Raw genomic sequence first — 24,779 nt, forward strand, 5'->3', positions numbered from 1 at the left:
GGAATGCAAATTGCATTCAACAGAGTAGACTCCTGGGATGCATTAAACGACGAGAATCGCGATTGTTACCGAGATACCCCGGACACCATTATTTTTATCTTAAAAAATTGAAAATTTACGAGGAAATCATTATTTCATGAATAATAAATCAACGAGATTCATCAGTCTCTTGTTAAAATTCAACAGTTGATGAATTTATGAACTTCAACTACTACCTAGCCATGACAATGCTTTACAGGAAAACGACACAGTGCGATTTCTCGTAAGCCTCGAGGATCAAGTGACAGAGGGTCAACAGCCCAACATCGTTGGTGTAGATGCTTACGTCATCATTCTGGATGTCAATGACAATCCACCAAAATTCTCGGGCACTCCTTACGAGGCAATGGCCGACGAAGATACTCCAATTGGTACGACAATACTCCCTGGTATACGTGTCACTGATCCAGATCTCATTGGAGGCAATATTGAATTGTCCTGTGTATCACAGCTCCAGGTGACTATACTTTCTCTAGTGCATATGCCATAACACGAGGTCTGGTGATATTATTTTTTTATCCGTGATCACTGAATCGAGCCATTGAAATGGAATATTGCCACTGTCCAGGGCTAGCCAATAATCCAGTGCATTCATTTGTAAAGATAAATGACGGATATTTTTTTAAATAACAGTCTTTCCTATCACTCGGTTTTTCACAATTATTTATGATTATTCCCGTTTACTTGTTGAATGCTCTACTTTAATTTCGCATTTTTAGTATTGAAAAACTACTTAATTAATGTATTCTTCAAAATCTAATAATATAACTTGCAAATTTCGTAGAAAATGCCTTTAAAAAAATTGCTATTGGAACTTTGCAACTTCCTAGATAGTAATTTTAATTTTATAATGTACAACAATTAATGGCATTGCCCTGCTTATCCCTGCAATTAAGCAGGACAAAGGGCCTTGGCTGCAACGCCCAGATAACCAACTTCTCTCTCCCCTACCAGTTCGTAATAGTGTTAGGGAAGGTGTTAATTAATATCGGAAACTCATTACTCGCTCTGTGCCCATCCAACAGTTTCCCGATGCCTGCGCCAAGTTTGGCATTGTCGACGTGGAGAAGAGTGAGAATACATACGTGGGTGCACTGGTGCTACGTGAGCCACTTGACTATAAGCAGAGGCCCTTTTACCAATTGCTACTGCGGGCTAGTGTAAGTTGCTAACATTTGTTGTAGAACTCAATAATCAAAAGCGACTTATCTCTTTTTACTACTCCTCCGCTGAATTTGTTTTTCATTTTTTTTTGTAATAATAATTTTCCAGGATGGTACAAATGTAGAGACCACTGGAGTGGAAATTAAAGTGGCTGATATACAGAACAGTCCCCCCGAATTTTTGGATTCCCTGACTGGAATAGTCAAGGAGAATGATTCAATTGGTACATTAGTAATGACGGTAAAGGCCAGAGATGGTGACAGGGGAATGCCGCGACAAATTGTATACGAACTGGAGACCAATCCATTTGATTATTTTCTCCTGGATCGTGAATCAGGTGAACTGAGAACAGCGAAGCCCTTGGATCGAGAAGCCTTGGAAGACTCAACGGGGGTATTGACGTTAAAGATAAAAGCACGAGAAGTTGTGAATGGTATCCCTGGTAACGATGAGTCGACAGTTTCGACAGCAAATGCAACGGTAACGATAAAAGACGTGAATGACGAGCCACCGACGTTCAATAAACGAGAGTACAATATAGAGATACCTGAAAACGTGCCCGATGGCACGCTTTTGCCCCATCTAGACATGACCGTTAAAGATCCAGACGTTGTAAGTGCTAATTTCTCAAATTTTTCATTCACTGACTTTCAATTTTTCAAATTATGAGACCAAAGTTTTTCTTTTAATGTATTAAAAATTTTATTATTTTTTCATATAAAAAAATACGTGTTCAGTATTTTTTCTTCGATATTAATTCCCAATATTACTAAATTCTCATGTAAAATTCCATTTTGCGGCTCACTGTTTCACGTCAATATGATTCCCTACTTCCTCAGGGATTTAACTCGGAATTCTCTCTCCGCCTGGAGGACATAACGGGTGCATTTACCGTGGAGCCGTCCGTTGCAACAGGCAGTACCTCTGTCAACATTCGAGTATCGAATGGTTCCCTAGACTACGAGAATCCAAATCAGCAGAAGTTCATAATTCTCGTAATAGCCGAGGAATTACACACAAACCCAAAGTTATCATCAACTGCAACTGTTACGGTGACAATAACGGACGCAAATGACAATGCCCCGTCCTTCAGTTCTCCCACCTACACAGCAGTGGTCTCGGAGACGTCACCCCCAGGCACCCCAGTGGCAACAATCAGAGCGAAAGATCGTGACAGTGGACGTTTCGGTACCGCAGGGATAGTTTATCAGTTGCTCGGTCAGGGAGCTGAGCACTTTGCAGTTGACAAGCGCAACGGGAGTATAGCAGTTGCCCCCTGTCCCTCCCCAGGTGCCTCACCATGTCTGGACTTTGAGGAGCAGAACGAGTACTTCTTGAACTACAAAGCAATCGATGACGATGGCAATGGACAAACGACAACAGTCTCCCTGAGGATATCCCTGGCAGATGCCAATGACAGTCCTCCAAAATTCCTACAGGAGAAGTACAGGGCAGTGGTTGATGAAGGTGCTGACAAGTTCGAGCCAGAGCTGAAGGTTCAAGCACGCGATCGAGATAAGACGTCAAAGATAACGTACTCTATAATCGATGGAAATGAATTAGGCTTCTTCGAAATCCATCCCAGTACTGGGGAGATCAGAGTAACCAACAATGGGCCAGTTGACCTCACCAATTCGACCCACGATTGGATATCACTGACAGTCAGTGCAACAGATGGTTTATTTTCCGATACAGCGATTGTCAACGTTACGGTACGAGACGTCAACAACAACGAACCCATATTTCTACACGAGGTTTATACAGCGAGTGTACCAGAGACAGCATCTCCTGGTACAGAAGTCGAGGAACTATACGCCACTGACGCCGATAGTGGCGTTAACGCTGAATTGAAATATCGAATCCAAAAGGGAGCTTTCGATGATTTTGTGATCAATGAAACAACGGGAATGATATCGGTCTCAGGTAATCTGGACTACGACACGAGAAATGTCTACAACATCGAGGTTATTGCACTGGATGGAGGCATCCCAAGTCTCAGTGGAACAACCACATTGATGATAAAGATTGAAAATACTAATAATAAGGCCCCTTACTTCACTCCAAACACTCAACGCGCAGAAGTCACTGAAGACTCCCCAGTGGGAACAGTCTTCACATCTCTAAAAGCTGTTGACCCTGATAGCACAACTCAGGATGCCCTGAGATTCTCGATAACTGAGCCGATAACAGCGATCGATAAGAATGGCCAATTGGTCTCATCCAACATAACTTCCTTCAAGGATTTTTTCGCGATTGATCCAAAGACCGGACAAGTCTCAGTGGTTCGTCCCCTGGACCGAGAGACAGCTGCAACTGTCAGTCTGAATGTCATTGTGACGGATACATCGGCTTCTGGGGTTCAACAGGGTACGGGAACTCTTGTTATCACGATAATAGACGTCAACCATTTGCCTCCTGAATTTTTGAAGCCATGGACAAAGGAAAATCCAAAATATCCCATTGAAATGCAAGAGGAGCAACCGACTGGAGCAATAGTTGGGGCCTTCACAGCCACTGATGTAGACAGCAACATCTCAGGATACGCAATAGACCCACCCAGCCCATACTTCAACATTGACAATGTAACGGGAATCGTTCGAACTAGTCAAGTGATTGATTATGAGGAAACCAAGCAACTTGAGTTTACAGTTGTAGCGTACGATTCTGGAGTTCCTCAGTTATCATCAACTGCTAAAATCACGGTCAATATCATCAACGTTAACGATCAAGATCCCAAATTTCAACAGCAGTCTTACAACGTCACTGTGAAGGAGAATGCTCCTCCAGGGACTCACGTGACTGTGGTTAAAGCTATTGATGGAGACGAAGGTGCATTCGGAGAGGTCAGCTACAGCCTCATCGGCGAGCACGCCTCCGACTTCAATATTGGACATGAAACTGGAGAGATTACTGTTGGAGTTGCTACTGTTCTCGATCGTGAGGAGAGGTCGGAGATAACCGTGACGGTGATGGCAAGTGATAATGCTCCAGTGAACTCCAGAAGAACAACAACTGTTCCTGTTGTCATTCATCTGGAGGATGTCAACGACAATAAACCACTTTTTACACAGCACAGTTATCGTGCCTCAGTTGCTGAGAATCTCTCCATCAATCCACCAGCTACGATTCTTCAAGTTCGGGCTGAGGATAACGATGAGGGCTTGAATGGAAAAGTATCATACACGATAGTGAGTGGGAACGATGACGGAGCGTTCAATTTGAATGGAGATTCAGGATTTTTGTATCCAGCAATCAGCCTCGTCGGTCGTTCTGGTAATTACAGAATTGAAGTTGAGGCGAGAGACGGAGGAGGCAAGGGACCCCACTCGGACAGAGCCTTCGTGGATATCCGAGTCATTCCTGTCAACCAACATAAACCTGAATTTGTAATGCCAGAGTTGGCAAACGCAACAGTGGAGGTGCCAGAAAATTCTGGTGTACCAAACTATCTTGTGATGACAGTGAGAGCAATTGACGAAGATTCAGGGGAGAATGGAAGAATCAATTACTACCTAAAAGTGGGAAATCGTAATGTCCCAGAGACCGATGAATTTGTTATCGATCAAGAGACTGGAGAACTTCGAGCGAAAATCATTCTCGATAGGGAAGTCAAGAGCAAGTTTGAGTTGGTTTTGGTTGCCACAGATCATGGAAATCCAACAAATTACGAGAGTCTACGTTTATTAACAATTCTACTTGTCGATACAAATGACAATGTTCCCGAATTCTATGAGGAGTACAATTTTCAAGTGCCGGAAAATCGACCGAAGGATTACGTCGTCGGTAGGGTTGCAGCTGAGGACAAGGACGAGGGACGACACGCCAGGGTTTACTACTACATCGCGGGTGGCAATGATAATAGTTCATTCTATATCGATAAATCGGACGGAACAATTTACGCAAATAGAACGTTCGATCGAGAGACACGAGACAGTTATGTACTGTCTATTCTAGCTGCTAACGATCCAGATCTTTACGTTTCTTCGTCAGACGCTGATAAATCGGTGATACTTAATCCTGAGCATGGACATGTCAACGTAACGATAACGATTTTAGATGAAAATGATAGTCCACCGGTATTCGAGAGAAGCGATTATTATACAGGAATTAATTCAATGGCTAATGTCAATGATATTGTTGCTAAAGTAAACGCTTATGATCAGGATCTCGGGGAGAATGGCACTCTATACTACTACGTTGCATCAGCAAATCTGTATAAATATGGATCGGATAAGCCAAGTGGATCGATAGTACCGAGTCCATTCAACGTATCCCAGGATGGAAAACTCAGGACCAGTGGATACATGGCCGAGTACAATCAGGACAGATTTATAGTTGAAATTGTTGCAAAAGAGACAGCCTCACCCGAGAGATTTGCAATGGCAAGAGTTCACGTGTGGGTATTCGAGCCTTCGCAATTGATAAGAGTTATCCTATCACGCCCACCAGACGAAGTTCACAGGCAAAGGGACGAAATAGTATCGGAATTGTCAAACGCAACACAGAGTAGAGTTGTTGTGGATGAGATAAGGTACCACGTGGATTCAGCTGGAAAGATCAGGCGAGAGTGGTGTGATATGTATTTGCACGTTGTCGATCCCAAAAATCAGAATATCACACCAGTACCACAGGTTCTCCGAGCTATTGACGCCAAATACGATGTCCTCAAGGATTACTATATTGGTTTTGCCATTGAAAATGTTGTTCCTGCCTTCGCCGGTCGACAGGAAGCGCCCTTTGATCCTGCTTTGGCTGCTCTCATAGCTCTTCTAGTTGTATTACTTGTTGGAGCTGTCACTGTCACCGTTGTCTGCTGCTGTCTCAGGCACTGGGTCATCACTGTACCCAGTGATATCAGGAAAAAAGACGGACTCATCAAGAAACAGATTATTGACGAGTTGAATACTACGGAAAATCCACTGTGGATTGAACAGAAGTTGAAGCTGTATGAGGAACAGGAGCTGACGATGCAGGTCTTCAGTGAACCCGAGGGGGGACTTATAACGGAGAGAAGGGGCAGTGGTGGTAGTGTTGGTATGGATACCTCGCAGGACAACACTTATGCCACTATTCAACATCCAACACCTGCCAATAGGCATCGCCCGACAACACCTGATTATACGACATTGCCTGGTAATCACAGTCTTTATGAATCGGCAATGGGATTTCAGGGATCAACGTTTCAGCCATCAACAACTGTTGTTCCACAGTTAACGCTAGACCGAGATGGACAGCCGCAATTTGTCTCGGGACTCGTGTAAAAGGCCAAATTATCATTTCGAATTTTTTTATTTCATCGCAATCAGTGTATTCAGTAGCAAAGGTTTTCGAAAAGGCTGCGAATGTTGAAATCTGCGTGAGATTGAAAAATTTTCCTCAGGGACTTTTTATAGAGCGAGTCGAGGCTGTAAAAAAGGCCATGAGAATGATATTTTTATCTCTCTTAGATTGGAAGATATTCATTATTTGGTGAAACTTCAAAGGGTTTTCGCTACTGCACTGGAAACTGTGAAATGTGCCTATTTGTCAGACACAACCATTCATCTTCGCATTATTTATTATAAAAATTCGATGGTCCAGTGATTACTGGAAGGAATTAATATTAAAAACTCACATCCAAGAACCTTGACAATAACTGAATCATATGGTTTGGTTCGAAGTGTGAGTTTTTGAGTAAAATTTAATGTTTCATTCAAAACGGACTATTTCTCAGATTCATATACATCCCATCGCGTCATAATCATCGTCATGTAAGCTCGTTTATCTTCTGTCTCACTGACAATTTCAATGGTAAAATTAATAATTCAATGAATAAGTATTAGGCATGTTAAAGGATTTATTAGAGAATTGAACTTGAAAACGATTATGTATCAATGTAGCTGGTGTGTGCATGTATATATTTGTGCGTTGCCAAACTGGGGTACAATAATAATTGACGAATTGATTTTGCCGATTGAGTCGAGGTTAATCCTACGCTAGATCGTTAATTTTAAGATCACCTATTAAATGGAGAAAAAAAATTGTAGGGTTCTTTTGTCGAGCGACCGACGCTTGACACGACAGGTATATTATGTATATAAGTGAATGTTTAGATGGATCCGTCCAGCCCAAGTCCACACTTTTTTCTAATTAACTGCACTGTTGAAAAGAAAAACTAATTGAATTTTCCGGAAGAAAACTCAATTCTTAGCAGAAAAAAAATTGAAAATAAAATTCCTTGAAATGTCCGTAGTCAAATGATTTGCTAGAAATTTTCGAGGTCTTTACCGGAAATTTTACTGGGAAATTTTTAACAGTGTATCGTAAAATATATTCATACTGCTCTCATTTGTTGTTCTTTTAACTAACTTATGCATTTTTATTTTATACGTTTATACTGCCAATTTGTGTGGGCATCCCAGCTCATTGTTAAGTCATTAGCCATTACTCGTAATTATTATTGTAAAAGTTTATGAGTGAGGTAGCGTTGAATAATTCACGATCGTTCGAATGTTGATGAATAATTTCAAATATTTAATTTATCCTGATGTTGAAATTGTGAGGATATTTTGAAACTGTGATTTGGTGATGGTTGATTGGTATTGATTGTGAATTTATCGAGTGCATTAACTAATTAATGATTTTGTTAATTGATTGAGTCCACGGGACTTTGGGCGGACTTAGTCATATCATAGTTGAATTAAAAAATCAATGGAAAATTGAAAAAAAAAATATATATAGATAATTGAACGGTGACGTCGATTCGCAACGAATCCCGATTCCATCCGTACGATTGAATAATTCTTCACTCGCCAACAATGGTTTGTACAACTTAAAAGCGCTCAAGCCGTCCTTCTTCCATTTTTACAAAACTCATCAAAGCAAATAAAGAGATAGTGAGGTGTCAATGAAAATTCATAAAAAATGGTGGATTTTGCTGCGAATAGCAATCACCGGGCAAATTTAGGGTCCCACGTATTTAGGGTAGATGTTTTCACGAATTAATTTGAGGGAAGTGATTGAACGACAAGATGAATACAGGACAGCAGACTACTTCCCTGATAATCCGTGTTATCATTAACATCGTATATATTATTACTACATTGTATGGTTGCTCTTATTATTAATCGAAATTAGGAAAAATTATTGTCTGTTTATTGATTACAATATTGATTGTAATACTGTAACATATTTTATGTAAGCGATTATTATAAAAATATTCGTACGCAATAATGGTAGTAAAATTATTTCGCCCTGTCTCACCCTTTTTCGAATTCAAGATCTGGTTTTTTTTATTGGTGATCCTATCACCATCATATTTGGTCTTAATCTTCGAAAGATAATTTCAATTTAAACGGAGGTAACAACATCACAAGAATTTTTCTCTTTCATTGGTCCCACAGACCGCTCAATTAGCTTCCCATCTCTGTCGACTATGTCTACAGGTTTTGGAGTGTAATCAAAAGTTTTAACAACAGACTCCGCCTGTTCGGTCCACAATTTATACCCCCGTTTCGTTGGAATTGTCCTAGTCGTTTTGCACAGGAGGCACGTCCACTTTACAGCCTTAACTGGCTTCGATATTAATCTGACTTTGGCAGATTCCCCAGGTACCAGGGGTACCTGACAGCTCTTACAGATGCTTCGTTTGATTTCGGGTTCCCTGAGCAAGGAAAAAAAAATTAATAAATAACCTCAGATAGCCACGAGAAATATTTTTTTATTGTTGATATTCTTTACATTCTGAGAACAGATCGTTTTGAACAGTTGACCATAACGTTTCCACATAACGAAGCAGCAACATGATCCCTCCTTGATAGTAACTGACCCGCCTGGAAGAGATAATTCATCCTCTCGAAGACGTCCTTTCCCTGGCACAATTGCTCGCCTTCAATAGTTCCCATTTTGTTACAAACAAATTTTCTTTTTGAGAGGAATAAAAATACTTACCCATTGCACTAGACACACAAATTCACCACCGAAAGAGGTTATGTTCTGTCACAACACAAGTTACCACAAAATCAAATGATTTATCGTCACTACTCATGTCTGAAGCTTCTCATTAGTGAGAAACAATTAGTACTATACACTAGAATGTTATTTAATTTATTTTTAAGACCAAGAACATCGATAAATGCACTAGCACCACCACTTCATTATCACTAGTACTACACTGTCACTGATCGTCGCTAGTATAACCTCAATTAGAGTAAATAAAATGGAGTTTTTTCACAGAATATGAAACAATTGGGTTTATTTACAGTTGCATGGTTCTATAAAAAATCGTATTCGTTGACAAAAAATGTAATAAAAAAGATATTTGTAGATGTAAGCATATCTCGACAACTGAAGTGTTAGGCCTTGTAATAATAAGGAGAATAGAGGGGTTCCCGAGGATAACCTGACGAAGTGGATGCCGTCAGGGGAGTCTTACTGGATACCTCCAATTTCAAGGAAGCAAGACTCTTGATAACAGGAGTGGCAATGAATTTAGGCATGTCGTTTTTCGTTGATTTGTTGGGAGCAATGTTTTCTTGCTCATTTGCAGGCATGTCTATGGGACATTCGCCGGTAATTTCGAGACTTTCCATCATGTCTGGAGTCAAGATACTGCTGTTCCCATCAGTTTCTCGTGCCCTAAAGGAGTATCAATGAATTCAATGACTGCTGAGACTAATAAATCTGCTCCTGGTTGGAAAAACCACTCACAATTTTGACTGCTCAAGGCTCCCATATCCAAATTCAGTCAAAAGAGTCTCAATTTCGTCTACTTGTTGCTTTATATCCTCGTAAATACTTGCACATTCGTCCGAGAACCTGTCCACGTCTGCGATGTAGTCATCCCTTGGCTGATTGTCTTCAATAATTTCATCCTACATGTGAGTTTATTGATTAAAAAACAAAAATGAAAAAAAAATCCCAAATAAACTGCTGGAAGTCCAAGTGATTCAAATCTTCATAAATCGCGAGGAACTCACTCACGTGAATGTCTTTAATTGTTTCCAAAAAATTCTCCAATTGTTTGCTCGCCTCTCCTTCTCCACATTTATTTATGAAAATATGTGGCGTCTCCCATTGTTTATCCAGCCGTTTGATCCCCTCGTCGACAATCTTCCCTTTTCTTCGTAAATTCTCCCAATAATCCGACATGTCCTCACATTATTCACAAATATAATAAAAACAAATCGACACGTTTGTTATCGATGCTCAATGGCTTCGGTCCAAACGGTCTTGGAATTTTAAAAGGACCATAAGCCAGCGGAAAACAGTTATCGACAGGCACGTTCACCATCGTAGTTCATGCGCCACCACTATGAAATTTGACAGTTGAAGCGCCTCCATAAGAGTCAACAATCTCCCCTATAAACCCTGGCAGTGGTAGCCAATCACGCATGAACATTTTCGTTGGATCTTCAAGCCAGTATCCCACCTATTGTCCGTTACTCCCCTTTCATCGTAAAAACCGGTTGCCGGTGATCCTCTGAGCGTGTTACAACTGTAGAGCCATTACAATACGCTCTCTCGTGTAAGTTTCATCGAGATTTCCGCTCCACGTTCTGACTGATTTTTACCAGTATTTAACGAGCCTGCCAGAAGTTCTCGTCACCAAAAAAATTCAAGGTGAGTTGATTGATTTGGTCCCGTTGTTTGTGTCGTCATTTCATTTTCACTGTCTTTAACATCATTTTTTTGAAAATATTTCAAAGGATTTTTTATTCCTTTGTTCTACGAAACTCACCAAGAATCACAGTACTCGAACGAGTCATGGTTACGCAACTTCATATGTATTTGTAATTCGGTACAAAAGTTTTTGTCACTTTTATCATTGCCTTCTTGATGAAATCATCATAACGATTCTTTTACTGAGTGTAGTATTTCGCGAATTACTTTCGATTTTTCCTCGTCAAGAGAGAAAAACCTTATGATGTCATTGTTAATTAATAATGAAGATTCATTTGAGACAATTAAATAAGAGGATAGACAATTGGATGTTCTGGTACATGAAAATTACCTCAAACCGTAAAAAAATATCATTCACTTAATTTTTTATTTTATCTAAGTTTCTGTTAAAGAAGTGATAAGATAGTTCGTTATGTGAAAAAAATAGCCCGTCATCTAGTACTCAAGGACGTTTAGATCGAAATAACCATTTGGGAATAGTCGGGCGTCCCTCGGCTCTCCAATCATGACAATAATGGCCAGAGAAGCCATAATTCCCCTAACTTGCGCGAAAATAATTATTACTTGCTCACCATAATGTCCCAGCTTTCATAAATATCGTAGAATTAATACTATTAGAGTGCACGTTTATTTGCAAGAGATTAGTTGTCATTGTCAGGGTCTTGGTGATTGTCAATATCAATGTCAATGTACGTTAAGCGTATCACTTGCCTCAGTTTAATGCATATTTACCAATGAAAATTCATGAATGATTTACATGCTGATGCAACTGCCACGCGAACAGAGAAATAATTAGCACAGAGGTGTAGTGAAATATATTAATTTTGTTTGGATTTTGACCAGTGGTGAATCATTTCAATGATTTACCCAGCGATCACAAGAATTCATTTATTATCTATTTATCTATCTACTGATTTATTTCCTGATAAAGATTAAGTAGTTCCATTGAATTTATTCGCTATCGTAATTTTGTAGATGTCACTAGCCCTTCAGAAACCAGCACCAATTTTCAAAGGCACTGCTGTCGTCAACGGACAGTTCAAGGACATCTCCTTGACTGATTACAAAGGAAAATATGTTATTCTCTTCTTCTATCCCCTTGACTTGTAAGTAGAATGATTTTCATTGCAGTCAGATTAGTTTTAAGATCACCCTTTTTCAATCTTGAAACATGTTTTGACCTCCAATGAAGTTGTAACGAAGTCCTAGATGTTCTCCAGAATATTTATCACGTTGACAAATAATTTGAGATTTTTTTATAACGTATTTCTAGCACTTTTGTCTGTCCCACTGAGATCATTGCATTCTCAGACCGTGCATCTGAGTTTCGTGAGATCAACTGTGAGGTAATTGGAGCCTCATGTGATTCACATTTCTCCCATCTTGCCTGGATTAATACAGATCGTAAACAGGGAGGTATTGGAAAAATGGACATTCCTCTTCTTGCTGACAAGAGCATGAAAACTGCACGTGCTTATGGTGTTCTTGATGAGGAGACTGGTATTCCATTCCGCGGTCTCTTCATTATCGATGACAAGCAGAATCTCAGGCAGATCACTGTCAATGATTTGCCAGTTGGACGGTGAGTCTTGAATTCCATAATTGGGAACTTGTGAATTTGTGAACATGCAGTCCTTGAAACGGTCTTATTTGCCGAGAAAAAGACAATCGCCTGTAAGTCGCTCTAATTTGTTTTTTTCAATTTTCACAGCTCAGTGGATGAGGCTCTACGTCTAGTCCAAGCGTTCCAGTACACTGATAAACATGGCGAGGTCTGTCCAGCTGGGTGGAAACCAGGCAAAAAAACTATGAAACCAGACCCAGCCGGATCCAAGGAGTACTTTCAAAACAACTGAATGTTCAAGTCCAATGACAAGGAAGAGGAAGAGGGAATAATATTTTTCATTCACATATTTGTTCAATTCACACTGAGGATAAAGAAGTCTCTTAAACATTTTCTGATCAATTAATTCCAGTAGTTTTAAGGGCGTTCGCGAGTCTCGAAGGATTCGTAACTTTGTCACTCATCACGCTAGTCGTGAGCATTATTCTTTTTTGAAAGAAATAAATAAATGAAGCATTGTCATAAAATACTGGGCGTTGTTCATTTTTCAACCGTTTTTTATCATAATTTTTTTTGGTCAACGATGTGAAGGTTAATACGGAGTATTAAATGATCATTAAGGATTAACCTTCAAAGGCAGAAAGAGAACTGGTAATAATTATTTCTCAACGGCAGAACGTCATCGAAAAATTCCAGAATGAATGAAATTTATGAGAATGCCATTACGAAAACAGGCAAGTTTGTGCGATTTTGTAAGATTTTTCCATGTCAACGAGGGTTATCTGAGCTGCAGATATTACCAACGTCAATTGCATTTTTAAACTTGTATTATTTTAATTCCATTATTTAGCTGATTGATAAGTAATAATTATCAAGTTTTGACGAATTCATTATCTTTATCAGGATGGGGATTGTGCAATTACTTTATCATCGGTTTATGCTCTATGTGTACTATGGCCGAGGCTGGGGCATCTCTGGTTGTCGTTATACTGACACCACTTCTCGCCTGTGATCGCGCCTACGGGAAACAGGATGTAATGACGTTGAACGCTGTTTCCTCCCTCGGTATCTTAAAAATTGAATATTATTTTACTCGAGGAGTAAAAAATATGAGACACATTCTTCCCATTTGTTCTTAGTTTAATAAAAAAAATCGCACGTAGGAATGGCTGTAGGTGCACTAATCTTCGGAACTCTGGGTGACAGTAACGGCCGTAAACTGCAAATTCCCACGACCATGATTGTCATATTCTGTGCCTCCATTGGCTTGTCATTCTCCCAGAGTTATATCCTCATCGGTTTCTGCATATTTATCCTTGGAGTCGGGTAAACCCGGTGCAATATACAATTAAAATATTATTGCATTCTTCGAATGATTTTCTAGAGTTTCAGGTAACAATGCAATTCTTCGTGTCTACATGATCGAGTGCCTTCCAGCAAAACGTCGAGGAATTTGCCTCGCTTTTCTAGACTTTATGTGGATCGCCGGCATGATCTTGGCACTTGGTATGGAAAAATTATATTCATCGAAAATTTAATTGCTCATTTATGTTGGGGCTATTTGACAGCAATGTCCTGGTGGCTGGTGCCTTCAATAATTCGAATGCTTGGGAATGAGTTTCGTCCGAGTTCGTGGAGGGTCTTGGCAGGAATCAGTGGAGCTCCGAGTCTCATAATGGCTTGTGCAACGAGTCTATTACCATCGAGTCCGAGATACCTAGTCTCTAGACGACGTCCAGTCCAAGCACTGTCTGTTCTCCAGCAGATATTTGCCATCAATCACGCTAACCACGCCGACAATTTCCCAGTAAATCATTCACTCATGAATCATTTCATGGTCAACTGAAATTTGTGATGTTTTTTTCTTCTGAATATTCCAGCAGTGCAATCTAGATGGAGATGTCACAGTAGATGAGGATCCTGAAGGGACTGCTAGTACTTTAGTCACTGTAAAACGTCATTTTTCGAAGACTTGGAAACGAATTGTCCTCGTCTGTTCTCCGAAATTTATGAAAAATACACTTTTACTCCTTGTCATTCGTGCACTGCTGTTTCCCGGGTAAGTTTTAAACATTCGTTACTCTCTCACGTATGTCGAATGTAAATAAATATTTTTTTAATTAGATAAATAAATGTAAATCAATACAGCTTCGCAAAATGATTTAGGTTCATCTGGATGTCACTGTGGACCACCCATCTCACCCACGTAACCAGTAACAGGGAAAATACAACCTTGACATTGAGTGAACATTGCGTAACTGACACTGGGGATATTGTTATGAGCTTTCTTCATAATTGTCACGTCGCCAACTATTCGTTCTTCGAGTACTCAATTATTTTATCATCGGGGTATGCTCTCGGGGAATGTCTCTTGATGCTTGGCGTCGACGCCATTGGGAAAAAGTTATCCATCAGTATGTGGAGTTGTTTATATATATTTTATACCAGTAAAAAATTTGGAAAAATTGCTACAATTGTTTAGATAAGTCATTGAAACTATTCACCCGTCCTGGATTTTTTTTAATCTACAAACAGTTTATAAATAAACTTCTGGACATTGAGTTGTATTGAAATCCGATGGATGGATTTCAACCGGAAGTGGAGAGTGATTGATCGTGCCTGGGCGGTATAAACTGAAGTACTAAAAATACTTGACTCGCCAAAGTTGTTACTGGGGCTGGAGAATTCGAGATTCTCCTGCAAGTGCAACAATTGGAAATATTCAATATTCTCGCTGATTATAACTCACTAATTCAAAGTTTCCAAACTTGACGGCCGCAATTACAAATCAATTTTTAAAAATTAAAAAATTATTTGAATCCGAGAAAAAAAATTCCCTAGTCATGTGAAATCTTCAAAACGACAAATATTAATATTTCAGTTACTTCAAGTCTTACCGGAGGAACATCCCTAATCGCCCTGATATTTCTTTTTCCCAATGCACCTGTTCTATCGATAACTTTCCTGGCCTCATACTCGATTATGCATACGATTACCACCATTTTACTCCTCGAAAATTATCCAACATCTGTGCGGTAAGCCACTATTTTTACGATAGTTGTGTTATTCTGCTGCGTTTTATTTTATTGCGAGTTTTGAATTGCAGAGGAACGATGACAGGTCTAACCGGAGTACTGCCCCACCTCGTCTCATTCTTCATAAAGTTCCTCATGCACATCCCATGTACAACCACACTCTACATAGTATCCAGTCTTTTAATAGGTACAAGTTAAAAAATAGCACTTGTTGAAAAAAATCATAGCCTCATGTCGATGTTTTTGCACACGTGTTAACCACACGCCGAGCATTTAAAAGCCACCGAAAATACCCGAAAAATGAGGAAAAACTGTTTACAGACAGTGAATAGGAAAAATTTCCCCTCGTCTCCCTCCCGCCCCCTTTTTCACCGCTGTTGTAGGGAAAATGTTGATAGTATACATCCGACTATAATTAACATACTTGAGATTGATTTAGTTTTGTATTTTCGCACAAGGAGCTGCGATACCAGCTTTGCTTATACCAGATTTTACCAACGCCCCAATGCAAGAGTAAAACGCCTTCAAGAATGTTTGAAATTTACGATCGACTGCTGTTATCCATCAGAAGGAGGAGCTATTCATTCTTCAAACTACCTCGAAATACAAGATAATATTACGTAATGTGTGTAAATTTCTACTGATTGATACAAAAAAAATACAATAAAATTTCATTACACCAAAAAGCCATAATTTTTCTCCAATAATGTTGAATATAAATATAATTTAATGAATCGCTTAAATGTTTTAAGTACTTTCCATTTTACTTCTGTTGTACTGCAAAAATAAATCACCTTAAAAAATATGTAAAATTCAATGTAAAAGGTTTTTAATTAAATTTATTTTCTTTGAAGAGTTGAAACTTGATTGAAACAATTTTTTCCTACAATTCCCGAGATCATTTTTGCGAAATCCTTGGAAATTTCCTAACATCGCGAGTCAAATAAACAACCCTAGGGGCGATGTTTAACGTACTTATCTGTCCGAAAAACCCCTATAAAAGTGCGAAAAACAAAATCAGAGAGGTGAAAAAAAGAAATCGTAGAAGCAATGGACCGCCTTCCGCGTGTCTATTTTAACCGGCGTGAGTAGATGAAGAGCATTTATAATTGCGCATGCCCACTAGATCCAACTCAACACTCGTTGAACTCCGAAACTTGGTGATTCTTGGCAGTATCCACTGGGGAGTCATGCACACGGTGTAGAGTACCAAAAATTTTCAAAAATATGGTGAAAATAGTAATCATCCGCTTCATTCATCGGGATAAATTTACAGAATTAAATTCCTAAGAAATGCCATTCCGTTCTAATTTTCCATTTTCCGGAGAACCGATTAAGAAAAATGAAAAAACGATTGATAACTCGTCTTAACAGTCTATACACCCGGAAAACCTCAACTAAATAATGAAATTGGGGAGAAAAGTGAGAAACTGTGTGAATCAATAAAATATTTGTTACGCAAAACACAAAAATAAATGACAAGGGCGAGAATGGAGGAGCTCTGAAGATGAATTTATCCCGATTAATCGTCACTAGATACCAAAGTGCTTAGTATGGACCCCCATATGGCTCAGACATCATCTTTCCCCAGGAAAAAATGGTCCCGCAAGCGTGGACGACTCGAGAGGGATTTACCAGCCACCCCTCCGGATCCCACCCCATCCCCCAGGAATTCCCCAGGTGTATCAGCACCACCAGTGGCTGTTCTGAATGTCGATGATGCATTTGATCACCTGTCCAAGCTCTACAGCCTTGTTGAGCAAATAGTCGAGATGAGAAATAGAAGTTCAAAGACATTCAACAAAGTCCGTCAGCTGGAGCGTGTGAAAACCCTGAAGAAAGTTAACAGTGATTTGGAGAAGGCACTGTCAACAGGTCACCACGTACCCCTGCCCGACGAAGACGTGGGATTTGCAGAGTCTCTGTTGGGTGCCATGTTGGCTAGTAGTTTTGAGGTGCCTCGGCGAAACTCCAACATCAACAGAGCCTCGTCATCGGCGATGAGAGGAGGAAGTTTATCGGTGAGCATGGAGCAGAGAAGAGTCTCCTGTCCGATGGCGGTTGAAGTGCCAAAAAGACACTCTGCGAGACCAATTGCCAGAACTTTTTCAACTACTGCGGAGGCTACTCAGAAGAAGAGACCTTCTCTGGTCATTGGACTACCCAAAGTGTCCAAATGGACCCGGGTGAAGGCCGCTTTCAGGTGGGAAAGAGCTGCCTGCAACGCGACAGAAGTCCCCCTCGAGGCCGGGACTCCTACGAAATTACTCAATATACCGGAGGGTAATGCGGGCATCAGTGAAGTATCTGGGCCCTCGACACCCGCTGGAACTATTTCTTCGTCTTCGTCTATTGATGACGTCTTTCACAGTGAGTTACCGAACCACCTCAGACCACTATTGATTATTGATGAATTTTGGAAAATTAAACGGCACAAATGAATTCTTTCATTTCACACGAGTTATGCGGACATTTTTCAGACTCAAATAACGTAGGAATAATATACAAATTTGTTTCCATTTCAGACAGTCGCGTAAAATTTTTTAATGTCAAAAATGTATCAAAATGTGGGGAAAATTCAAGCATTCGTTTTTGCGGAGTTATGTTTGAATGTATTTTCGACGGGGCCATGTGTTTTCGGGTGTTCTCATTGTGGCAAACGGTATCTGTCACGATGTGATCCACACGGAGAAAAAAAGAAATTCTATTGATAAATCGATATCCGTAATTATTAATATGGATTATATTCCTTCGAAGGACCACGGATTGACAGCAATCATCAGAGAACGGAAATTGATGATTCAGATCCATCAAGAAGAAGTCGATCATTAGATGGAGAAGCACTGGTTCCAACGACATTCAATTGCCAGCGAGAAAAGGTGATTTGACTATTATCATAACTCTGACTATTCTTTTAAAATAAATGAACCGCGTTCCGCCAATTATTAAAACTAAGAAATAAATCATCAAGAGCCTTACATTTCGTTACCCTGTCTCCCCCAGGATTCTCTAAACGCTGGGAAAATCGAGTGCCGGATGCCGAAAACCCCGTGGGGAAAAATGAAGGACATGATGCAGCTTCGCCGTGACAGCTTGGGAAGACAAACAAGCAGAAATTCGCGAAATGAAGACAACCATTCAACATCAAGTTTAGACTCAGCTGATTTACACAGAACAGAGGTGATTGTCAATGAAAACAAACTTTGCAAGGTTCATTGTTCCTCCTCCTAGACTTTTTTTTTTGCGAAAGAATTTCTATGACAAAACGTACCCATCACACAAATGCCGAAGGGTATGGTTTTTTCAGTAGCGATTAGAGGTCGACATCCTCAGTTAAAGACTGAATCGTCGGCAGCGACGTGTTAGCCCACTTCTGCATTTAAAAATACCTCAGTATGTATACAAGAATGAAAAGATATTCCCCGTGGCTCGTTTCAATCGTTGCACACTGCGCAGAGTGAGAAAAAGTGTGCAGTATTTTCTTTTTTCAGTCCCTTGACTTTTCATCTCATCAATAGGACACCTGTCGCCATATTAAACACTATTTCTTTCCCTTAAAACCATAACTTTACACTTTCAAATGACTGAAAAAACTATATTGACAGCTTGGTGAAAGAAATTGTCGGAGACACGTAATTTTTAATTTAATTATTTTCTTGAAGATACGTTGATTTTTTCAGAACGATGGAAGAGCGCCCCGGGTTCGAATCACGTCAGATCCATCAGGATCATCAATGAGCATTGCCAAGTCTCGAGTCCAGCTGTCTGAATTCAAGGACATTGCTTCAAGAAGACTCACACCAATGTTAACCATAACTGTCCCCTCGAGTGAAGAACTGAGAAGTATATCTTCACCCGAATCAATAACTCCACCACCTCCAAGACACTTGTCAGGGAAATCATCACCAGGAGGTGAAATCGCACGGGATAAAACGGGTCAGATTTCTCCGGGTTTGTCGGGACCTGGAGGAATCCTCAAGTATGGACTGGGTAGATCTAAAACATCGCAGACTGTTTCCAGCGACTTGAAACATCAGCAGCTGTTGACTGGAGACTCTCTGGGATCTTCACCAAAGATGCAGAGGAGAAATTCCAAATGGAATAAAGTGAAGAGGGCGTTCCTGACTAGTGCTACGTCAGTCCCCACGAGTCCTAGCAGAATTTCGTCCTATTTTTTCGATGGTGAGGCTATCATTCTCCACAATAATTATAAAATTAATCAATTGATTATTTCCTATCGGATGATTTTAGCTCCAGACGTCTGATGAAATCAGACAGTTCGTCAGACAAATTACTCGTATTCTTCTGATACTCCTTGAAAATTGTTTTAGACATCAATCTACGTTTACTTAAGACATCATCGTGAGTCCTTTCTAATGTTTCGATTTGTCGCTTCAGATCCTGATCAAGTTGATCTAGTAATTCAACCGCTTGGACTCCCCTTGACTTCACACATTCCCCCAAAGACTCTGGTGATTGACAATTTTTGCAATGAGCCATTGTCTTCATTATAGTATCTATTTTGCAACAGGTATCATTTACGAGATTGTCCAAGTCTTTATGAAGACTCTCGAGGGCCATTTCTGAGCTTCTGTTCGAGACTTTGATTTTTTGACTCGCTTGATCAGTTAATTTGAGAACTTTGAACTTATTTGTAAGGCCACACTTGACGTCTAAGTCTACAAGGACTCTCATCTTCTTGTCAATACTGCAGATGATCTTCCGCATGTCTTCGATATCTTGGAGGCCTGTCGCATCTAATTGTTTTCTCATATCAATCAGGAGCGAACTCTTTCGAGTTTGCAGGAATTTCATTAGCTCTGAGGCTCGCAATCTGAGTATTCTCTGAGATCTGAGGTACACATCTGCTGCATTCTCAGTCTAAAATATTTGACGAACGACTGTCGATATACTTTTTCGTTAATAAAATTTTCATACCGCTAGTATTAATTGTCAACCTTGAGAATGGATGAATTATCTTCAGCGTCATACGACGGACAGGTTTCTTTAGGTAATATTTTCGGACATTTTTCAATCGCTTCCCTCATTCTATCGCAACGACTTTTGGTAGTTCGTCCAATTTTTTGTCTTTTAACACACCGTTTGGCGTCATTCGAACAGGGAGAGAGTAACGATGCGATCGTCTGAAATTTTTTAACGAAAACATTTCGTGCAATTTTACTGGAGATTTTTTGGTTAAATTTTGCAAGATACATGTCAAAATTGAAAACAGACGTTAAATTCAACCAATTGAACGTCGATTTCGTTTCGAACCATAATTGAAATGATAATTGCAGACGGTGAGGCAACGACGGGGAGTTACAGTGCTAGTGCAAGTGCTGAGGACCTGGACAACGAGGGATCCCCCAATCCTGCCGTGCAAGCGGAGATTCAAAGAAACTATCGACTTCTTCATGACAAATTAGGGGCTGAATTTTACCGAAAATTGGCTGAATGGGACAAGGTAAAATCGTCAAACGCGAAGGACTCATTGCGATTAGTTCGTGATAAAGATGTGGACAGTCTTCGGCTACTGAGTGAAGAAAAGTTGACCCCTGAGTTTAAGAAAAAATTGGAGGAATGGAAGAAAATGAGCAAGGGTGGCATATCTCCAGAGCCCCGTGCTCTCGGAAAAAGGAGATTAACAGATTGGCAGCTCTGGAGATCCCCTTCGAAGATGGAGAACAAGCCAGAGTCACCAGGAAAACTCTCCGACGATTTTGTGAAAAAAATGGAAGGTTGGACGAGAATAAAAGCCGCGGCGCGAAAGGACCTGGATCATGATGTGAAGAGGATTGAAGCTGAAGAGGAAAAGCATGAGGAGGATGAAGTCGTGGCGGAGGAGCAGGGAGAGCAAGAGGATGCTCGTATCAATGAGTTGATGAATCGAACTAAATTTTCGGAGAGATTTAAATCGTGGAAGGGCTTGGAGGACGAGGAGTTCAAGTCACTTGGAAAAATTATTAGCAATATGGAGAGAGATCAACAAACAAGGTATTATATTAAATTTAAACAAGTATGGTATTTCGGGAAAATTTCAAAGATGAAAAAAAACTAAACTACCGAACATTGTACTCAAAAAAGAAATGCAGCGATGAATGAAAACAATTTAAATCGCTAAAATCCTTTCAGATTATCAAAGTTGCATAGAGTCGTTGGCTCAGCACCAGAGAAAACTCAAGAAATACTAATTCACACGTCAACTGGATTATATCGATTTGAAGGTATATCTCGACAATTTACGAGAAAATTGTACGAGTGGGAAAAGAGCCAGGGAATAGCACCGGAATGTTCGACATTTCGTCTACTCGATCCTTTGAGATACGGCATAAGCTCGAGACCCAGATTAATGATGCACGCAGATGTTGTTGGTGGGTATTTATATTCAACGAATGATATTATTAAATTCCATTCACTTCTGTAACATTTACATATTTTTAAAGCTGAACGTAAGCCTTCGAGGATCCTCAATCGATCAAAATCAGTGGGTAGTATTCAGGTGGATAGCTTTACCACCAGTGATGGCAAATCTCAAGCACGACCACCCTCCAGTCTCTCCTTGAATGATATCGACAGTTTAGATACCAGAAGTTGCATGGTAGGATCTGTTCCAACAATTCCAGATGAAGAAGACACGTCGGAGGATATTGCTCTTGATGATTCGGAAGTCGATCCTGAGTTAGAGCCTGAAGCGATGATTATCGACATCGAGGACGTTGTGGAGGAAACAGCAAGTCCAATGGCAAAGTATCAACCACATCAGACACCGGTCTATAGTGTTGCCGGAAGTGAAACAACCAGTATAGCAATTCCTCTTGGAACTGTCACATCAAGCCACGAACCATCACCTGCTATTCTCATTCAACCTGATGAGATTCATCCAATTACAGCACAGGCTTGCATAGTTGAGGAAGTTGATGATGATCATGTGGGAGTTATTAGAATATCTGAAGTCACGTCGAGATATGGAGAAGGTGCTGATGAAGAGAGGCATTGCTCCTTAGGTACGGTAAATTTGGCGAAAAATATTAAATAATGTACGATGAAATTAGAATAAAAAAATTAGAGATTTGAAGTCCTAGAATATTTATTATTTTGTTTCAGGAGATGACGAAGGCTGTGAGATTATCGACAGCTGGATTGGTAAATTACCTGGCAAGAGACCAATGCCGGTGAATACCTCACGCCGACAAAACGGCTCTCTCCCATCGCCTGCCGACCTTCACAAGATGGCAGTACCAACCACTGGTGAGAATCATTCTCATAAATCACCCCCATAGGCCTCCCAGCCCCAATGATAAATGACTCTTTTGTCCTAGAAAATAGCAAGGATGTGGAATCGGTAACAAGGAACCGTAATCGAACCGACGAAGATGGAGACGCTATAACAGAAGTGGTAATAACTGTTGCCAGTAATTCAAGACACACGAGAAAGTACCTGAAGACACGTCGACTAACCGATACCCAGATTGGCTACGATCATCGTCATACCTCCTCCAATGAATTTCAAGTAAATGAACCCCAATTAGCCTTAACTGGGAGAAAACAATCACCAGAACGAATTAATGATTATCCTGAAGGATCTCATCGGGAGAAGATCAAAATCAATGAAAATACATTAAACAAAATAGTTGTGCCAACGAATTCAGGAACAATTTCAATGGTGGACGAGGTATCGGTGAGATTGAAGTTGAAAAATCAAGATGATTCAGATAATAAGAAAGAAAAGAGAGATCCGTCGAGTGTTTTTGTAAAAACAAAGAGAATTGTATTTTCCCCGTTCAGACGAACATCGAAATCTTCGTCACTATCAGTTACCCCTGAAACGGAATCTGCACCAGATCCTCCGATGGCCCTAGAAACCCCGCCAGAGAGGAAGAAAATTCACGCACCTCCGTCACCGATTCCAACGCGAAAAGAATATAAAACAGCTTCTCCTAAAGAGACAGCCCCCAGTATCAGAATGATGATAAAAAAATATAATGAAAAAATCGAATCTTCGGGATCTGGTATGGGACCAGGTTCAGCTACGAGCAGCGGAAGTGGTTCACCGATCTGGCGATCTCCCGTTAGTGAACGACGAATAACGACCAGAATGGAGAAGTATCAGGAGGAAGTGAGGAAGGCCATAGCAGGGCCCAGTATATTTGGTATATCAAAAAGTTCAACCATTGATTTTGCCAAGGCCCGAAGGACAGACGAACCTCTTAATTTACTCAATAATGTGGTGAGGAGTGAGACAGCCCCACAGATACCCCAGATCGGAATCGACAAATTAAGAGAACAGGGAAAAGGTACGTCCACAACATCCGTGAGAGCCTTGATGATTCGACGAGCTAAGGAGGAGTTTCTCTCGCGCGATTTAAATAAAAATAATATACCAGATAGCGAATGTATTCAACCGATTGATGAAAATAATAAAACTTGTTTCAATTCAGTTGAAACAATTGCTAGAACTGACCTAGTCAAGTCAGCAAGTGTTGGAATGATTAATATTGATTCGGAGGCCTTTGAGAGACTTCAAACAGCCGATTCACTCATATTAACCAGAAATTGTGATTCATTGCCCCGATCCGCTGATCATCTTCGTCAGCAGGTTGACAAATGTGGTATCAAAGAGTCGAGATTTCATCAGTTAGCGAGTAAATTCAGACGAGCAAAATTAAAACGATCGAAGGATAAGGAGGCGAACATGAGTACAGTAACAATGCTCTGTAGACAGAGTTTACTTGTAGATATTGCCAATGGGGAAGGATCAAAAAGTTGTCCAACAACTCCATCGCCCCACTATGATAACGAGGATGAAAAGATAGGACCTAATCTTGTGCGCAAAAGCAAATAATATTTTACTGTTAAAAATTAACAATGGATTTTCATTGATTTAACGTTTAGTACGTCATATGCTTGAACGTTTGTATCTTTATAAAATTCATTGACATGAGAATAAATGTATATTAACTCAAATATCCTGTCAATTGGTCTCTCTTATTGATCGATAGTGATCGTTATTTTATTCATCCATCTCTTTACTAAAAACCGCTCGAGTATATATAAAACGAGAGACAAAAATGTGGGAATGAACAATTGAAGAATCGAGCATGCGTTAAATTGCGGACGAGTGCGACTTCAAGTGTTTGGTGTTGTCCGGTTAAATGGAAGTAATAAAAAGGGGGAAGGTTTTTTTTTTGCGGGTGTCTCTTGGGTTTTTCAAACGCGTGCCAGTGCCAGGGGGAATTCGGGGCCGACTATTTGGGGTATGAGAATCGGTTGAGAGGGAAATGGAAATTATTTGGAATTGAGACCAAATATTAGATGAT

The 24,779-nt window shown here is 40.1% G+C and overlaps 7 protein-coding genes across 8 annotated transcripts in view; 4 read left to right on the forward strand and 3 right to left on the reverse strand.

The window, feature by feature from the left end:
* Window positions 1-8,415, forward strand: part of LOC135168793 (cadherin-87A) — a 36,675-nt gene extending 28,260 nt beyond the window's left edge. For both annotated transcript variants that reach the window (XM_064133317.1, XM_064133316.1), the window contains exons 4-7: window positions 239-496; window positions 1,065-1,199; window positions 1,312-1,815; window positions 2,043-8,415. In XM_064133317.1, the coding sequence (XP_063989387.1) occupies window positions 239-496; window positions 1,065-1,199; window positions 1,312-1,815; window positions 2,043-6,464 (5,319 nt within the window). In that variant the 3' untranslated portion in view covers window positions 6,465-8,415. The remainder of the gene's footprint in view (window positions 1-238; window positions 497-1,064; window positions 1,200-1,311; window positions 1,816-2,042) is intronic.
* Window positions 8,416-8,532: 117 nt separating this feature from the next.
* Window positions 8,533-9,368, reverse strand: LOC135168878 (uncharacterized). The gene is made up of 3 exons (XM_064133483.1): window positions 9,133-9,368; window positions 8,923-9,070; window positions 8,533-8,845 (listed from the first exon to the last, which is right to left on the reverse strand). The coding sequence occupies exons 1-3, from the start codon at window positions 9,134-9,136 to the stop codon at window positions 8,533-8,535; spliced, it is 465 nt and encodes a 154-aa protein (XP_063989553.1). The 5' UTR covers window positions 9,137-9,368.
* A 51-nt stretch (window positions 9,369-9,419) lies between these two features.
* On the reverse strand, window positions 9,420-10,446 carry LOC135168873 (uncharacterized). Its single transcript, XM_064133477.1, has 3 exons — window positions 10,165-10,446; window positions 9,892-10,055; window positions 9,420-9,819 (listed from the first exon to the last, which is right to left on the reverse strand). The coding sequence occupies exons 1-3, from the start codon at window positions 10,330-10,332 to the stop codon at window positions 9,537-9,539; spliced, it is 615 nt and encodes a 204-aa protein (XP_063989547.1). The 5' UTR covers window positions 10,333-10,446; the 3' UTR covers window positions 9,420-9,536.
* Window positions 10,447-10,588: 142 nt separating this feature from the next.
* Window positions 10,589-12,954, forward strand: LOC135168874 (peroxiredoxin 2). Its single transcript, XM_064133478.1, has 4 exons — window positions 10,589-10,803; window positions 11,839-11,969; window positions 12,137-12,445; window positions 12,575-12,954. Exons 2-4 carry the CDS (start codon window positions 11,839-11,841, stop codon window positions 12,717-12,719), a joined length of 585 nt encoding a protein of 194 aa, XP_063989548.1. The 5' UTR covers window positions 10,589-10,803; the 3' UTR covers window positions 12,720-12,954.
* Window positions 12,955-13,024: 70 nt separating this feature from the next.
* LOC135168835 (putative transporter SVOPL) lies at window positions 13,025-16,243 on the forward strand. The gene is made up of 10 exons (XM_064133411.1): window positions 13,025-13,161; window positions 13,331-13,492; window positions 13,591-13,753; window positions 13,812-13,933; window positions 13,996-14,234; window positions 14,308-14,486; window positions 14,594-14,841; window positions 15,309-15,462; window positions 15,534-15,649; window positions 15,921-16,243. Exons 1-10 carry the CDS (start codon window positions 13,125-13,127, stop codon window positions 15,977-15,979), a joined length of 1,479 nt encoding a protein of 492 aa, XP_063989481.1. The 5' UTR covers window positions 13,025-13,124; the 3' UTR covers window positions 15,980-16,243.
* Window positions 16,244-16,624: 381 nt separating this feature from the next.
* Window positions 16,625-24,445, forward strand: LOC135168302 (uncharacterized). The gene is made up of 9 exons (XM_064132334.1): window positions 16,625-17,832; window positions 18,220-18,341; window positions 18,466-18,642; window positions 19,143-19,644; window positions 20,760-21,456; window positions 21,595-21,833; window positions 21,906-22,466; window positions 22,567-22,710; window positions 22,782-24,445. The coding sequence occupies exons 1-9, from the start codon at window positions 17,016-17,018 to the stop codon at window positions 24,302-24,304; spliced, it is 4,782 nt and encodes a 1,593-aa protein (XP_063988404.1). The 5' UTR covers window positions 16,625-17,015; the 3' UTR covers window positions 24,305-24,445.
* Window positions 19,641-20,719, reverse strand: LOC135168303 (uncharacterized). Its single transcript, XM_064132335.1, has 2 exons — window positions 20,421-20,719; window positions 19,641-20,343 (listed from the first exon to the last, which is right to left on the reverse strand). The coding sequence occupies exons 1-2, from the start codon at window positions 20,676-20,678 to the stop codon at window positions 19,690-19,692; spliced, it is 912 nt and encodes a 303-aa protein (XP_063988405.1). The 5' UTR covers window positions 20,679-20,719; the 3' UTR covers window positions 19,641-19,689.
* Window positions 24,446-24,779: the final 334 nt, after the last annotated feature.

This window comes from Diachasmimorpha longicaudata, chromosome 13, assembly GCF_034640455.1.
Source record: "Diachasmimorpha longicaudata isolate KC_UGA_2023 chromosome 13, iyDiaLong2, whole genome shotgun sequence".
In the NCBI taxonomy this organism is placed as follows: Eukaryota; Metazoa; Arthropoda; class Insecta; order Hymenoptera; family Braconidae; genus Diachasmimorpha; species Diachasmimorpha longicaudata.

What these genes read in the sequence shown, in the direction of transcription:
- LOC135168878 (XM_064133483.1), bottom strand. An exon ending in AAACGATCTGTTCTCAGAAT is followed by an intron (nt 8,846 to 8,922) that starts GTAAAGAATATC and finishes TTCCTTGCTCAG; the next exon opens with GGAACCCGAAATCAAACGAA.
- LOC135168873 (XM_064133477.1), bottom strand. Translation starts at nt 10,332, where the DNA reads ATGTCGGATTATTGGGAGAATTTACGAAGAAAAGGGAAGATTGTCGAC. An exon ending in AAACAATTAAAGACATTCAC is followed by an intron (nt 10,056 to 10,164) that starts GTGAGTGAGTTC and finishes ACTCACATGTAG; the next exon opens with GATGAAATTATTGAAGACAA. An exon ending in AGCCTTGAGCAGTCAAAATT is followed by an intron (nt 9,820 to 9,891) that starts GTGAGTGGTTTT and finishes ATACTCCTTTAG; the next exon opens with GGCACGAGAAACTGATGGGA.
- LOC135168874 (XM_064133478.1), top strand. Translation starts at nt 11,839, where the DNA reads ATGTCACTAGCCCTTCAGAAACCAGCACCAATTTTCAAAGGCACTGCT. An exon ending in TTCTTCTATCCCCTTGACTT is followed by an intron (nt 11,970 to 12,136) that starts GTAAGTAGAATG and finishes ACGTATTTCTAG; the next exon opens with CACTTTTGTCTGTCCCACTG. An exon ending in AATGATTTGCCAGTTGGACG is followed by an intron (nt 12,446 to 12,574) that starts GTGAGTCTTGAA and finishes CAATTTTCACAG; the next exon opens with CTCAGTGGATGAGGCTCTAC.
- LOC135168835 (XM_064133411.1), top strand. Translation starts at nt 13,125, where the DNA reads ATGAATGAAATTTATGAGAATGCCATTACGAAAACAG. An exon ending in ATATTTATCCTTGGAGTCGG is followed by an intron (nt 13,754 to 13,811) that starts GTAAACCCGGTG and finishes ATGATTTTCTAG; the next exon opens with AGTTTCAGGTAACAATGCAA. An exon ending in CGGCATGATCTTGGCACTTG is followed by an intron (nt 13,934 to 13,995) that starts GTATGGAAAAAT and finishes GCTATTTGACAG; the next exon opens with CAATGTCCTGGTGGCTGGTG.
- LOC135168302 (XM_064132334.1), top strand. Translation starts at nt 17,016, where the DNA reads ATGGACCCCCATATGGCTCAGACATCATCTTTCCCCAGGAAAAAATGG. An exon ending in TCAATTGCCAGCGAGAAAAG is followed by an intron (nt 18,342 to 18,465) that starts GTGATTTGACTA and finishes TGTCTCCCCCAG; the next exon opens with GATTCTCTAAACGCTGGGAA. An exon ending in TTCGTCCTATTTTTTCGATG is followed by an intron (nt 19,645 to 20,759) that starts GTGAGGCTATCA and finishes TGATAATTGCAG; the next exon opens with ACGGTGAGGCAACGACGGGG.
- LOC135168303 (XM_064132335.1), bottom strand. Translation starts at nt 20,678, where the DNA reads ATGTATCTTGCAAAATTTAACCAAAAAATCTCCAGTAAAATTGCACGA. An exon ending in ATAATTCATCCATTCTCAAG is followed by an intron (nt 20,344 to 20,420) that starts GTTGACAATTAA and finishes CAAATATTTTAG; the next exon opens with ACTGAGAATGCAGCAGATGT.